This window comes from Telopea speciosissima, chromosome 11, assembly GCF_018873765.1.
Source record: "Telopea speciosissima isolate NSW1024214 ecotype Mountain lineage chromosome 11, Tspe_v1, whole genome shotgun sequence".
In the NCBI taxonomy this organism is placed as follows: Eukaryota; Viridiplantae; Streptophyta; class Magnoliopsida; order Proteales; family Proteaceae; genus Telopea; species Telopea speciosissima.
In genome coordinates this window covers 29,503,220-29,516,020 of record NC_057926.1, presented here as the reverse complement: position 1 = coordinate 29,516,020, position 12,801 = coordinate 29,503,220, and the positions used below count along the sequence as shown (strand labels likewise).

The following is a 12,801-nucleotide window of genomic DNA, read 5'->3' as shown; positions in this document are numbered from 1 at the left end:
ATAAGCATCTAACAAAATTAAGGGATTAAATTGGCGTCCTAACACATGAGCATCTAACCTATCAAACTAACGCAAATTGAAAGGAATAAAAATGCAGCCACACATAATAACCACATAAAAAGGAATAAGGGAATAAAAGTGCATCCACAAATCACAATCATATATAAAAAAAATAAAAGAAATAGAGGGAGAAGAAGAGGGAGAAGAAGAAGAAGATAGAGAGAGATAGAGGAGAGGGAGAATGAGATTAAGGGTTTAGAGAATGAGATACCTTGATGTGCTTGAATACTTGAATAAACTCACCATGGCTTCCTCTTCTAAATCTCCATGTCTTGTCATCAACATAGGAACTTAAACTAGGAAGCTTTAAACTAAAACTATTACAACCATTAAACTAGACTTATGAAATCAAAACTAAGAACTTGAAATCAAAACTAAGAACTTAAGCCAAAAATAGAAAAAGAAGAGAAAATTTCACTAAGTGAATGAAGTAAAAAATTACACTAAAAAACTGAATTAAAATTGAACTAGAAACTAAGTAAAAACTGAACTAAAAAACTAACTTCTTACAACCCAGAGGGCAAGGGGTATTTATAAGGGGAAGAGAGGAGAAGAGAGAAGAGGGAAGTGTAGGAGAAATATTCCCTAAGAAAAGAGAATATTCTCTTCTCCTTCCTCTTTTACAATGCCTTGAATCCTAAGAAAAAAGAAAAAAAATAGAAAAAAGAAGAAGAGAAGATTGTTTACATAGACCTTCTATTTCTAGAAAAGTAAACTTCCAATTCTAACAAGTGCTTCCTTTTCTTTGTAGATATCTTCGCCAAGCAATAAAATCAAAGCATCTTTGATTTTTCAACTTTCCATAGGTGAGAGAATATCTTTCAAAATAAATCTATCCCAAGTAGAATTCCAGAAGTGCCCTTGAGAAGTTGGGGGAGAGAGAGGGTAAGGGTGATGACTAGGATTCCTTCAAGAATAAATAAAATACCCATTCTGTCCTTCAGAAAACGTGGAGCATGGGGTGCTTATATAGGCCTCACCATTGTGTTCCTTGCGAAAAATCACCCAAAATAGACCCAAATTTTTTCCAATTTGGAGTTCGGGAGCCCAAGATATCTCAAGTTGAAGTTGGACTGTCCAGAGCCCTCCAAATGGAATCTTTCGGGTACAAGAAATATAACTTCTAATAATTGCATTAAGGCCCCTAAAATCTGAACTTTCGCTTCACTTTGTCCCCAGCCGACTGTCAATAATTATAAATAAACCCCTATAGACCATTTTCGTGCTTTGTTACAGAAATGGCCGTAACTTCTTCGTTTCAACTCGGAATCAAGTGCCGTTTGAACCGTTACGAAGCTGACTCGATGGGCTACGCATCCAAGCCATTAACACCTTTAAACGGTTTAAAAACATTTCCTTAGCATCATCTCCTCCATTTTCACAAGAATTCACCTAAAACCTGAAAAGCACAAGAAAGCACCGAGTAACTCTGTCCAATGTGCTAAAATGTATGCTTTATGCCCTAAGATTTCACACATAAATGTGCTCATCAGCAGCCACGCCTGGCAGCCTATTTTGAACACCGTCAAAGCCCAGCCCAGCTGGTCTTTACCTTCCATCCCTTCTGTGTGAACCGTGGCCAGTCGCGACACTTCCACGACGCAGGCCAGCCCCAGGCCGCGAAGGTCCTTCCCCCATAGGGATAAAACCCCCCCAAAGAATTTCGCTCATCCTCCTTGGCAGTAGTAGCTGCCCCCTCGCCAAGAACAGTGCCATGAACAACCTCGCTGACACCCTGCGGAAGAGGACCATTGTGCTTTGACGAGACCTTCAACGCCTTCTTGCACGCTTCCTTAGCGTGTCCAATTTTCGAGTAGAAGCTGCAATACGATGGGAGTCGCTCATAAGCAATCTTCTGATGGAAACCATCCGAGCCGCAGCCAACCCAAACTTGCTAAGGGCGGAAAGCCCTCAAGTCCACCTCAAGGTTGACGCAAGCCGCCACCGTGCGAGTGCAGTTCACAGTTACGCCATCCACTTTTAGCACCCTGCCAATAGAGCCAGCAACAGATACGAGGAAGTTGCCGTGGTAAAAATTTACAGGTAGGAATAAAGTCCGGAATAAAGTGAGACTCCCAGCCAGGAATAAAGTCCGACGTCCACCTCATGAACCGCAACAGGTAGCCGTAGACATGAACTTGCTCCTTCATCCAAGTCTTAACAAAATCTGCCTGGATCGAGAACCTCAACAGCACATGTCTAGGGTCCAAAATCGAAACCACGACCTCTCCTTGAAGGAAGAGATTCTTCAGCAAAAACTCCTTAATCGTGAACAGAGAGGGACGACCAAAGCTGCATTTGGCAATCAAAGAGGAGAAAGCTCGCTCCGATAGCATCACTTCATCCTTAGAGAAGAACACCGCCGGAACCCCAAAGAAAGTCAATGGTTTCTTCACTTCTACCTGAACCGGCGATGGAGCAAGAGATCGACAGACGATGGCAGCAAAAGACGCAGGGCGCGACCCAGCAGGGCCCCCCCAAGACCAGGATCAGGGGGCGATCCTCCCGGTAGGGAGATCAAACCATTCCAAAACCCCATTAAACCCCAAATCTTATCCTGCGCCACCAGAGCCTATCCTATCCCCCCGAAAACCGACTTGTGCCAAACCTTAGTAGTTAAGAAAGGAAGCATTTATGTTTGAGATTAGATAATCTTAAACTTAGCTACCTGATACGTATCTTAGAAGAACTCACCCCTGAAAGACGACTCGGAAGGTGAGGGAGCCGAATGCCTTATCATCCTCCACCAAGTCCCTTACAGGACCTATATGGGATCTACCCCCCATATGGCTAGTATGGGATCATAACAGACCACCATGCTTCTGAACCAACGTCCACAGCTGCCCACTTTGGACCAGGTAGGTCTTTTTAGGTAACTCCACTCTGCTCCAAGGTCTCTCTGCCTAGCAGTAGGTAGCCTTTCCTAGTGGCTACACTTTGGCACCGGGTTACCCCTTCCGTAGAGGGGGTGGAGACCGAGGATTGGCTCCTTTGATAGCACTAATACAAACCTTAGGAGAGCTCACCCCAAAAAGCTGGCTTGTAAGTTGAAGGTGCCTAAGGCCTTGTCAACCCCCTCTAAGTCCCTTACGGAACCGATTTGTGATCATCTCCTCATATGACTGGTATAGGATCGTAAGTCGTAACACTAGTTGATCCACTTAAATAGGTGCTTGTGTCAATGCTAAAATTATGCCTATTACGGGACTAGATGTTCTTGGAGGATGCATTGATTGGTTCTCCTGAATGGTCTGGCCCAACCTCCGTGGCATAGAATTTATCTGTCCAATTATTACTGCAGAAATTTTCTTGAGCATCTGCTCGATGGTAGAGAAAAAGCCTTTAAAGTTTGAGAGCAATAACAGCAAACTGATATCTGCACGCATGGAGTCACCTTCTTTTATGGGACATAAATACCTGCATTTTCACTGAATATCCCCAATATTAAAGTGAGTCAGTTAGTAAAGAATGACAATGAAAGTTGTGAGTTTGGAGTCATCAGGGGATGGATCCAAGGGAGGATAAGTTTTTCTGCAAAGTGGTGGGGGAGGAGACCTGCCAATTTCTTACCAGTTACACAGAATGGATTCTATTGCAATTTGCAAAGCTTGCAGGTTCTGATCTGATTTTAGTTCGGGGTCTTAATTATCAAAGTAACTATATTGAACCTTTCCCGCTAGTATATAAAGGGCAGAGACAAGATGTTCCAGGAATCTCTTACCACTCTAAACGTTAGCTGAGAGTTGATGGTGAGGCTTTGCGTTCTCATGATTCTGCGGTTTTTCTGAAGACAGAGAGGATGAGTTAACCTGATATTGAGAACTCTACACCTTCAAGATTGTAATCATCTAAAACCAAAGGCGGGTGGAGATACTACCTGTGGTTAGCTTTCAAAATGCTGTCATGCTGTGGAATCACTAAATCATTAGCATTTGGGGTTTGACTACATTGGATTGTGCTTCTGATAATGATGCAGTGGTGTTAGAGTGGCTGGACAGACACGATAGAATTTGGAAATCAAAGGCCAAGAGATTCAGTCTGTTCTCTAAGCCATTGGGCTCAAGTTTGGGTCCAAATATGGTACGTAATGGTAATTAGATAATCTTTTATTTAGTTGGGGCATTCTTGTAATTCCTTTAAGTTCCAAGGGTATTATTGTAATTTTCACTTATTTTAGTATGGAGTCCAATTATAGGTCCTGGGGTTTTGTCCATGTTAGTAGTTGGTTATGATAGGTTCCCTGTTAGTTGTTTATAGTTATTAGACTATCTAGGTGTTGTGTTTGAAGTTTACTAGGTTTCTGCTTTTTGTCAAGGTTTGAAGTTTTGTTTTCGACCTGACTCGAAACCGAAATATTTCGTGAAACTGCAAAATTTCGACTGAACCTTGGTAAGTTTCAGCTGCTAGTTTCGATTGATGGTTTTGAGAGCCAAATTAGGTCCCGAAACTTATAGGAAACCCTATTTTAGGCCCTCTAAATAGTGGACCCCTTAGATTATAAAAAACATGCCCAAAATGGTAGTGTTGCTTTGGACCCTAGGTTGTAGTGTACGCTGCGCATTGATGTATACATTCTCCAATATGGCCTATTCTACACAAATTTAGTACTAGTGCACACATAATTCAAGAAAACAACTAAAATTTGCATTAGGAATGGAAAACTTAAAATTAGAAACCATTTCATAATAATTATCAAATGTTATATATGGTTCATTTTTCTGAAGAGCGAAGGCTACAAGCAAGTTACATTGGACCCCTCTGCCTTCGAGTTATGGGCAGGATCAAAATCACTATCAGATTGTTGTTGCTGTCGAAGCAAGTTATCCTCCGATTGTATCACAAATGCTGGCCATGTCATAGTATGCCGGTAGTAACGCTCGAACAACATCCCTATAAATGACATTGTCAACAAACTGGAGGTACCCTAACCTAGGATATAGATCTTTCAACTGTGAAGAACTCTATCGAGAGTCACTGTAACTTGATGGTGGAGTCGGCATTGGCATGTGTGGTTGGTTTGGGAGGCTAGGTATGAGAAGATGTTGTCCACAAATGATGACCCACCATGTGACTAACCCTCAAACTTAGAGGGTGATGAAGAAGAAGAGATATACTACCTATAGCCACCACGCCAATGTAGTTGGAACTGTGGCCCTCTGCTGCATTGGATGGTGGATGCCATTGCCCGTGTACACTACTTTTCTCCAGAATCATGCCTCTTAGAGCGCCAGTTAGGCTTGTAACATCCTTGTAATCATCCTCCTCATCCGGTCTGAAATCTGAATCGACGGGGCGAGCCTCTTGAGTAGTCTGAGTGTGGAGGCACGTGTACCGTGGTCAGCATCCTATGTGGCACAATTGAACTGACTCTTGCCTATCAATCAGATGAGCTCTGACTATCATGGTACTAAATCTCGTTTCGTTTCGATGTTTCGGTCTGACCGAAATTTCCGAGATACCGAAATTTCGTCGAAATATGGTATTTTTCTGTGGGTGTAAAATGCCAAAATGACCGAGATTTCCGAAAATTTTGAAACGAGATTACCGAAATTACCGAGATTTCCGAAATATTGCACGTGACTTTTTCAATATCTCGCGATATATCGTGAGTCCATCGATATTTCATCGATATCTCACGAGATATCGTCGAAATATGGTATTTTTTCATTTTGGATTGGTATCGTATCTCGGACAGCTCGAGATATACGAAATTTGGCGAAATATCTCCGAAATTTCGCGAGATTTTGAACTATGCTGACTATGGCTCTGGCTCCACCTGATCGTACTCATGGAGGGATGCAAATCTATCACCCCCACCACCATATCACCACCATCACCATTATAATAATCATCACCACAACCATCAGACGGAAAGAATCTGCGAGCGTGGCCACTAGAATGCGACCAGTGGGTGAACTCAGCACTCTCAAGGTACCATGAACTTGTTGACTTCACCGCCAATCTGACTAGCAATCTCAATGTTGGGCTTACTCCTAGGCCAATCCCTGATAGGATCACCTCAATCCAATCCTCGTAGAGGGGATACTCGTCGTCTGACTCCATGTAGAATATTTTGCTGAGATCAATTGGGTTTTTTTCATTTTCCATGCTCATGTGTATGTGTTGCATCTTCAATCTCATGTTATAGTGTACATACACCATTATGTAATTCTAGATTGGTAGGAGACCAACTAGAACCAGTAACCAGGATCTGCTATGGATTGGGAAAATCGGCTAGGTCTAATTATGAGAAATTATGAAATTAGGGTTAGGGTTTGATGGGACCTAGGATTAGATGTTAGGGTTAAGTTAGGAGTGTGGATTATGTGGGAGAGAAGAGATGCTGAAAGTTATAGTTAAATCAGATGACTAAATCTGAAGTTGTTGAGGAATCCCAGTAGAAATAAGATTGAGGAGTGTGGATTATGTGGGAGAGAAGAGATGCTGAAAGTTATAGTTAAATCAGATGACTAAATCTGAAGTTGTTGAGGAATCCCAGTAGAAATAGGATAGAGGGGTACAAGGGTAATTTCAGACAATCGGTTTGGTTGATGGTAATGAAATTTGGATCAAGTCTCTCTTAGGGTTTTAGGAAGATTCAATTAAAACTTCAGCAGGTTCTAACGGTTAGATTTGGCTGGACAGAATTCTCGCAAAAATCACCTTGCATGTGACCTTCTAGAAGGGAAGAAGAATAATTGCAACATTTCAATTTCAGACTTCTTGTTGTTTGAAAATATCTTGAACCTTCCAGAGAATTTCCAGCAACTGAATATGTTTCTTCAAGATATCAGCTAGGGCAGCATTGAACCTTGAATGGAGCTTGATTGAAGATTGATGTGGGGGGGGGGGGGGGTTGGCTATCTCAGCTCACCTTGGGCATCTCACCCAACGTATCTCAAGATTTTTAACAAAGGCTAAAGCCAATATTTTATTAATCAAATTCGTGTACAATGCTGGCCTCCTTTGCAAACTTATGTAGAAGACACAAAAATAGACTTAGGCACTAAAAAGGAAATGTCTAACCCTATCCTTAACTATTAAGGTAACCTAAATTGACTAAGAAAGTGAAATAATATAGAAATCAAACTCAAAATAGAACTCTAACTAGGACGTAAATCCCGTTTCCCTATTTTCTACCCATATTTTAGGCCCATTAAATTGGCCAATTACAAAATAAACCCATGGGATCAAAGTCCCAATACATATATGACCTAACCCAAAACTTATTTCCACTAAAATAAGCTGTAAGTGACTTATCTGCATCCAACCAACTTCCCCAACCATGTGTTACCCAATCGGTTCCGCCTCTTGAGTGGATAAGTGAGAATGTACTCCCTTGCACTCGCATCCGAAGGCGGAACATCTCTTGGAGAGCACCTTGATTCCTATCTTCCTCAAGTTAGGTGCATCACTCTCATATAGCACCCACCATTCATATACATTAGAGAGTTAAGATTATTAATGTTAATTGATTGTACTTGATTCATATGCATATGAATTAAACAGATACAGTAATGCAATGGGTAACACTAAGTTAGTTGATATATCAAATTATCATTTGCAATGATGTGTACTCAAATTGAGTCTGCACAGGGGGAGGAGACTAATACTTAACATGTTTTACTGATTCGTTTCTCTTCTCCTCTGCGCTTCCTGTGCTCTGTGTTGCTCATCCGACCCGGCAGCATTCATGAGTCACTCGTCGATTTAAGGAAGCTGAAAAATCTGACTGCGCGAGACTATGCTCTGTTTTTTTTTCTTTTCCAATTGCAGGTTAGAGCAAGCAGCGATGCCCGTGGAAGGGGAGGAATCGGGATCGAAAAGACCATGCAAAAACATCTATGTCCAAAAGAGTATTTCCATGTGTATCTTGACCATTTCCATGCGTTTCTGTGGTGTACGATATGTATCTCTGATACGATACAATGCTTCTCTTAAAGTCACGCTTCCAATACGATACCCGACACCGAAACTTTAAACGTTGCTTCTCCCATCATAGTTGTCAAGGCATCACCTAGGTGTCCGGGTGCCTTGGTCGCCTTGGATGCGTTAGTCGCTTTGTTGGTATTGCCCTGCGTCCAGGCCTCCTTCAATGCCTGGGTCACCTAGATGCTGTGACAACTATGCCTTCCAGAAGTACTAAATGTAGCTGTCTTGTTTTCTATTTTTGTCTTCTTTCTTTATATTCTTATCTTAATCCCTTCTGGCTTTGTGGTTTTGTTGTTATTGTTGCTGGGAGGTTGTAGTTGCTAGTGGTTGGTGCAACGGTTAATGTTGGGTTTCTGCTGATGCACAGCCAGGTTGTGGTTTGGGTTTAGGCTGTGGTGCAGAGGAGTTGCTTTTTATTTTTTTGGATTGGGAGTGGGGGGCTCAGGCCATGTTGAGGGCAATTTTGTTTTTGCGGTCTCCTTCCTCTTTCTTGCTTGTTTGATTGTATAGCTTCTGCTTTTCTCAGATTTGTATAATTCTTTCATGCTTTCAAGCTTTGACGTGCATGCCTCTCTGGTTCCTTCATGTTTTCTAGTAAGCCTTGGGATGTTTTGAGAGTGCCTTTCCTTTGGCCTATGCAAATGCTAATTTCAAAGTGCTGAATCCTGCACAGGACTGCATTCTTTTGGTTCTGTTTCCCAATTAAGATGGTTGATATTTTTAGTTTATAATAGAGAGGTTGTATTTTGTTTTACTTAATAATACTGCCAGCCATATATCTGCATAGATACTGGAGGAGTGTAAAGACTTGGCTTCAAATGATTATATCCATGCTTGACAGGTTTCTCCAGTGTTTTATTGTTTGATGAATTCAGATATTGGGTTAATCCTGTAAATAATGATAAATGTTGTATGGATTGCATGTCCCAGCAATATAGCACCTTAGTGTTAGATTATCTGGTTTTCCTGTCAACCTTTAAAAACTGAAGTAGTAGTATTCTGTGTCTAGGGTCCCAATTTGGTTATTCATCAATCAAAGGAAAGCCTTGATAATATGGGAGATTGGTGTCAAAATCATCATGCATCTAGTGGTAAGCGCTGTATCAAGTTTGCATTTCAGGGCTGATGCAATATTACTTTGTATCATTTATTGCTTCCTCTTGCTAAGAAATGCACATAACCGCATTTTCATATCTATATTTAAAAAATGCTATTTTAATGTTTGAGTTCCTTTTAGGTTTGACAAAGAAAGTGCTTCAAAGTACAGTCAGTGAACAGGAAGCTGAAAAGGAGGTTTGTGAGACCTTGTTATGTGCCATACTTGCTTTCTGTCTATTCATGCTATGTTATATATGAAGCCATGGACTCGAAAGGTTCTTTTGAATAGACTGTATACTAGAAGTAATTTGAAAGCTTAAGAGATTTTGTTGTCAATGACAATATGGATTACCTCTTCAATATTTGTTTGGGATGGTTGCTTTCCTTCTTTCTAAAGTACAGGAGCATTAATACTGATCTCTGTTACTAAATCAAAAGCAATAGTAACAGTAACAGAGAGTGAAGAAGAAGATGAAAAGAGAGAAAAGAGAGAAAAGAGAGAAAAGAGAAGCCTGATGGGAAAAAACAGAAAATCTATCTCGGTTGACCTCTCGCACTTATTTATAATAAATCAACTAGCAGTAATTATAATTACACCATTGACTATGAAAACAATATCAAAGACACTCATGCAGAATAGTTAATTACAAAAAATTGTTGCGATACATCTCAACACTCTCCCTCAAACAGGAGCATAACTTTCACTCATGCCCAGCTTGGAACATCCTTGGAGAAAGACCCCTCGAAACAAAGATTTAGTAACCGTGTTGAGATGCCTTTGAACAAGAGACTTCAACCATATCAAAACACAAGCAGTGTGAGCCAAGGTTCGAAAACTCGGGTCTCGGAGCCATCTCGGCCCAGCAAAAAGCCGAGTTGGGCCGAGATCTCAGCGAGTTTGTGCATTTTTTTTTTTCCAACTCGGAAGCCCATCTCGGTGGGTTTTAGACCTGTTTTGGGTCTGAAAATCGGTATACAGCCTATTTTAGGCCATTTAAACACAATGGCATTATTAGATTTTGCAAAAACAAAGTCCAAATAGGAGTTTCAGTTAGTGAGAAAGTAGGACAGACACTTACTTATTCTCAGGACAGACACAGGACAAACAGTCTTATTTATGCCTAATATCATTAAGCAATAACTCCTTCAATATAAATCAGATTTAAGCAATCTTGGACTTGTTGGAAAGCTTTCAAAACATAGCGTTCCAACTAGTCCAAGATTGCTTAAATCTGATTTATATTGAAAGAGTTATGTACCGGTCAAACATAATTCGGTGTGTGCGAATGCTGTCAAAATTGCTCTGAATGAAAATAATTTTTTGGACATCAAAACAAATGAATATTTTACCGCACTTTTGGTTTTTAGTAATGTTTTACCATAATAAGATTTATGTAATTTTTAGATTTGAGAAAAACCCCAACATTAGAAAGTTGAAAATTACACCTATCACCGAAAATCCAGTTTTTGTTCTTGAACTGGGGGGTTGACTTTTTTTCCTTTTGAAATTTGATTTTTTAACTATTTTTATTGGATTCAAATGGGGGGGGGGGGATATTTGCTTATTTATGAATAATATCTTAAGTAAATGAAATATAAATACAAAAGCATTTACTTAAATGATATTAGGCATAAATAAGTGTCTGTCTTCTCTGTCTTGGTTCCTGTCATAGATAGGTGTCTGTATATCAAGAATTTCCAGCAAGATCTCGAGATCTGGCACTCATATAAAGGACCTAGATGGGCATTTTCCTATGTCAAACCAAGATCTCGGAGAGATATTGACATTTTAAGTTTCGTAGGCCATCTCGACTTGGGAAATTGGAAAACCGAGAATCTCGGCGAGATCTCGCGAGATTTCGGACTATGGTGTGAGCCATAGGCCTGTTCTCGGCCTCTGCACTGTACCTAGCCATGGTAGTCCCCTCCTTATTTCTCAAGTGACCAGGTTACAACCAACAAAATTACAATAACAGTTGTGGACCTTTTATGACCTTCAGCTCTAGCTCAGTCAATATTAAAATACCCAAATATCTAAATGTCGATGGGGTCTATAAATAATCTATTTACCTGAAGCGCCCTTAAGATGTCTCAAAATTCTACATCTCCCATGTCTCACAACTTTGGAGTCCATCCATGAGAGAGAGAACAGTTAGAAAGCACCCTTACAATGAGAGAGAGAACAGTTGCTGAACCATAATAGATTACAATTCTAAATAAGTAAACAAAATAAGACTTAAACAAGGAAACCAAATCACACTAAACATTCATAGCCGTTTTCCACCCAGATTTAGAAAGTGCTTCTTGATAGGTTTTATGAACACACAGAATTGCTGAACCATGATAGATTACAACTCTAAATAATTAGACAAAATAAGACTTAAACAAGGAGACGAAATCACACTAAAATAGTCTAGGACAGCAAGACAACTCAGGACATAACATGATAGGAATATCTCCTATCGTGATTACCTAAAAGGAGCATTACCACCAACCAACAATACTGCAAGGATAGACACAAATACCCCTGCAGTATAATACAATTATTTAACACTCCCCCTCAAGCTGGATCATACAATCACCCATGCCCAGCTTGGAACAGTTCTTAAGAAAAGCAGGACGGAACAAGCTCAGTCAGCATCAGAGAATCCTACCATATAAAATTCTGATGAGGAGGATAAATGAACTCCTTCCTTGGAGCCCCTTTCAGATACCTTAAGATACTGCAAGGATAGACACAAATACCCCTGCAGTATAATACAATTATTTAACATTCCCCCTCAAGCTGGATGATACAATCAGCCAAGCCCAGCTTGGAACAGTTATTAAGAAAAGCAAGACGGAACAAGGGCTTGGTGAACACATCCCCCAGCCAATCTACAAAAGAGACAAACGGAGTAACCAATGCACCAGCTCAGTCAGCAACAGAGAATCCTACCATATCGATATTCTGATGAGGAGGATAAATGAACTCCTTCCTTGGAGCCCCTTTCAGATACCTTAAGATACGAGAGGCTGCCTTCCAGTGAACTTTCTTCGGAGATTGCATCAACTGTTTAATAACACCAACAACAAAGGATATGGCAGGTCTAGTAACAGTTAGATAAATAAGTTTCCCTACCAATTTCTTGTACCGGTGTGTATCATCAAAGTCACCATCACTTGACCAGAACTTTTGATGTGGATCCATAGGAGTATCAACTGGTTTAGAGGCAAGCATACCCATCTCAAATAAGAGTTCTAACACATTTTCTTTATTATAGACTAATACCTTTCTTAGTCCGTAGTACTTCAATACCAAAAAAAATACTTGAGGCCTCCAAAGTCTTTCATCTAAAAATGCTGAAGGAGATACAATTTTACCACTGTAATACCGGATGCATCATCCTCAGATATGATAATGTCATCAACATATACGACCAACTCTACCACTTTAAAGTCCCAGCACTAAACAAAGACGGTGTGATCATAATAACATTGTGTAAACCCACATCGAGTAACAATTTAACTAAACTTGTCGAACTTGGCTCTAGGTAATTGTTTCAACTTTGTAGACTCTGTGAGATTTCTCCCCTGAGCGAAAAGAAGCACTGTTCGAGGTTGCTCTATATATACCACCTCATGGTGATTACCATATAAAAAGCATTCTTGATAGCCAATTGATATATAAGCTAGTCTAAATTCATAGCTAAAAAGATAACAACATGTATT

General features: G+C 40.3%; 1 protein-coding gene across 6 annotated transcripts in view; it reads left to right on the top strand.

Moving 5' to 3' along the window:
- Nucleotides 1-12,801, top strand: part of LOC122645631 (oligoribonuclease-like) — a 108,662-nt gene that overhangs the window by 39,608 nt on the left and 56,253 nt on the right. For all 6 annotated transcript variants that reach the window (XR_006330491.1, XM_043838950.1, XM_043838951.1 and 3 more), the window contains 2 exons: nucleotides 9,002-9,083; nucleotides 9,230-9,285. Coding sequence is in view for 5 of the 6 variants with exons in the window: in XM_043838950.1 (XP_043694885.1) it covers nucleotides 9,002-9,083; nucleotides 9,230-9,285 (138 nt within the window). In the remaining variant the exon portion in view is untranslated. The remainder of the gene's footprint in view (nucleotides 1-9,001; nucleotides 9,084-9,229; nucleotides 9,286-12,801) is intronic.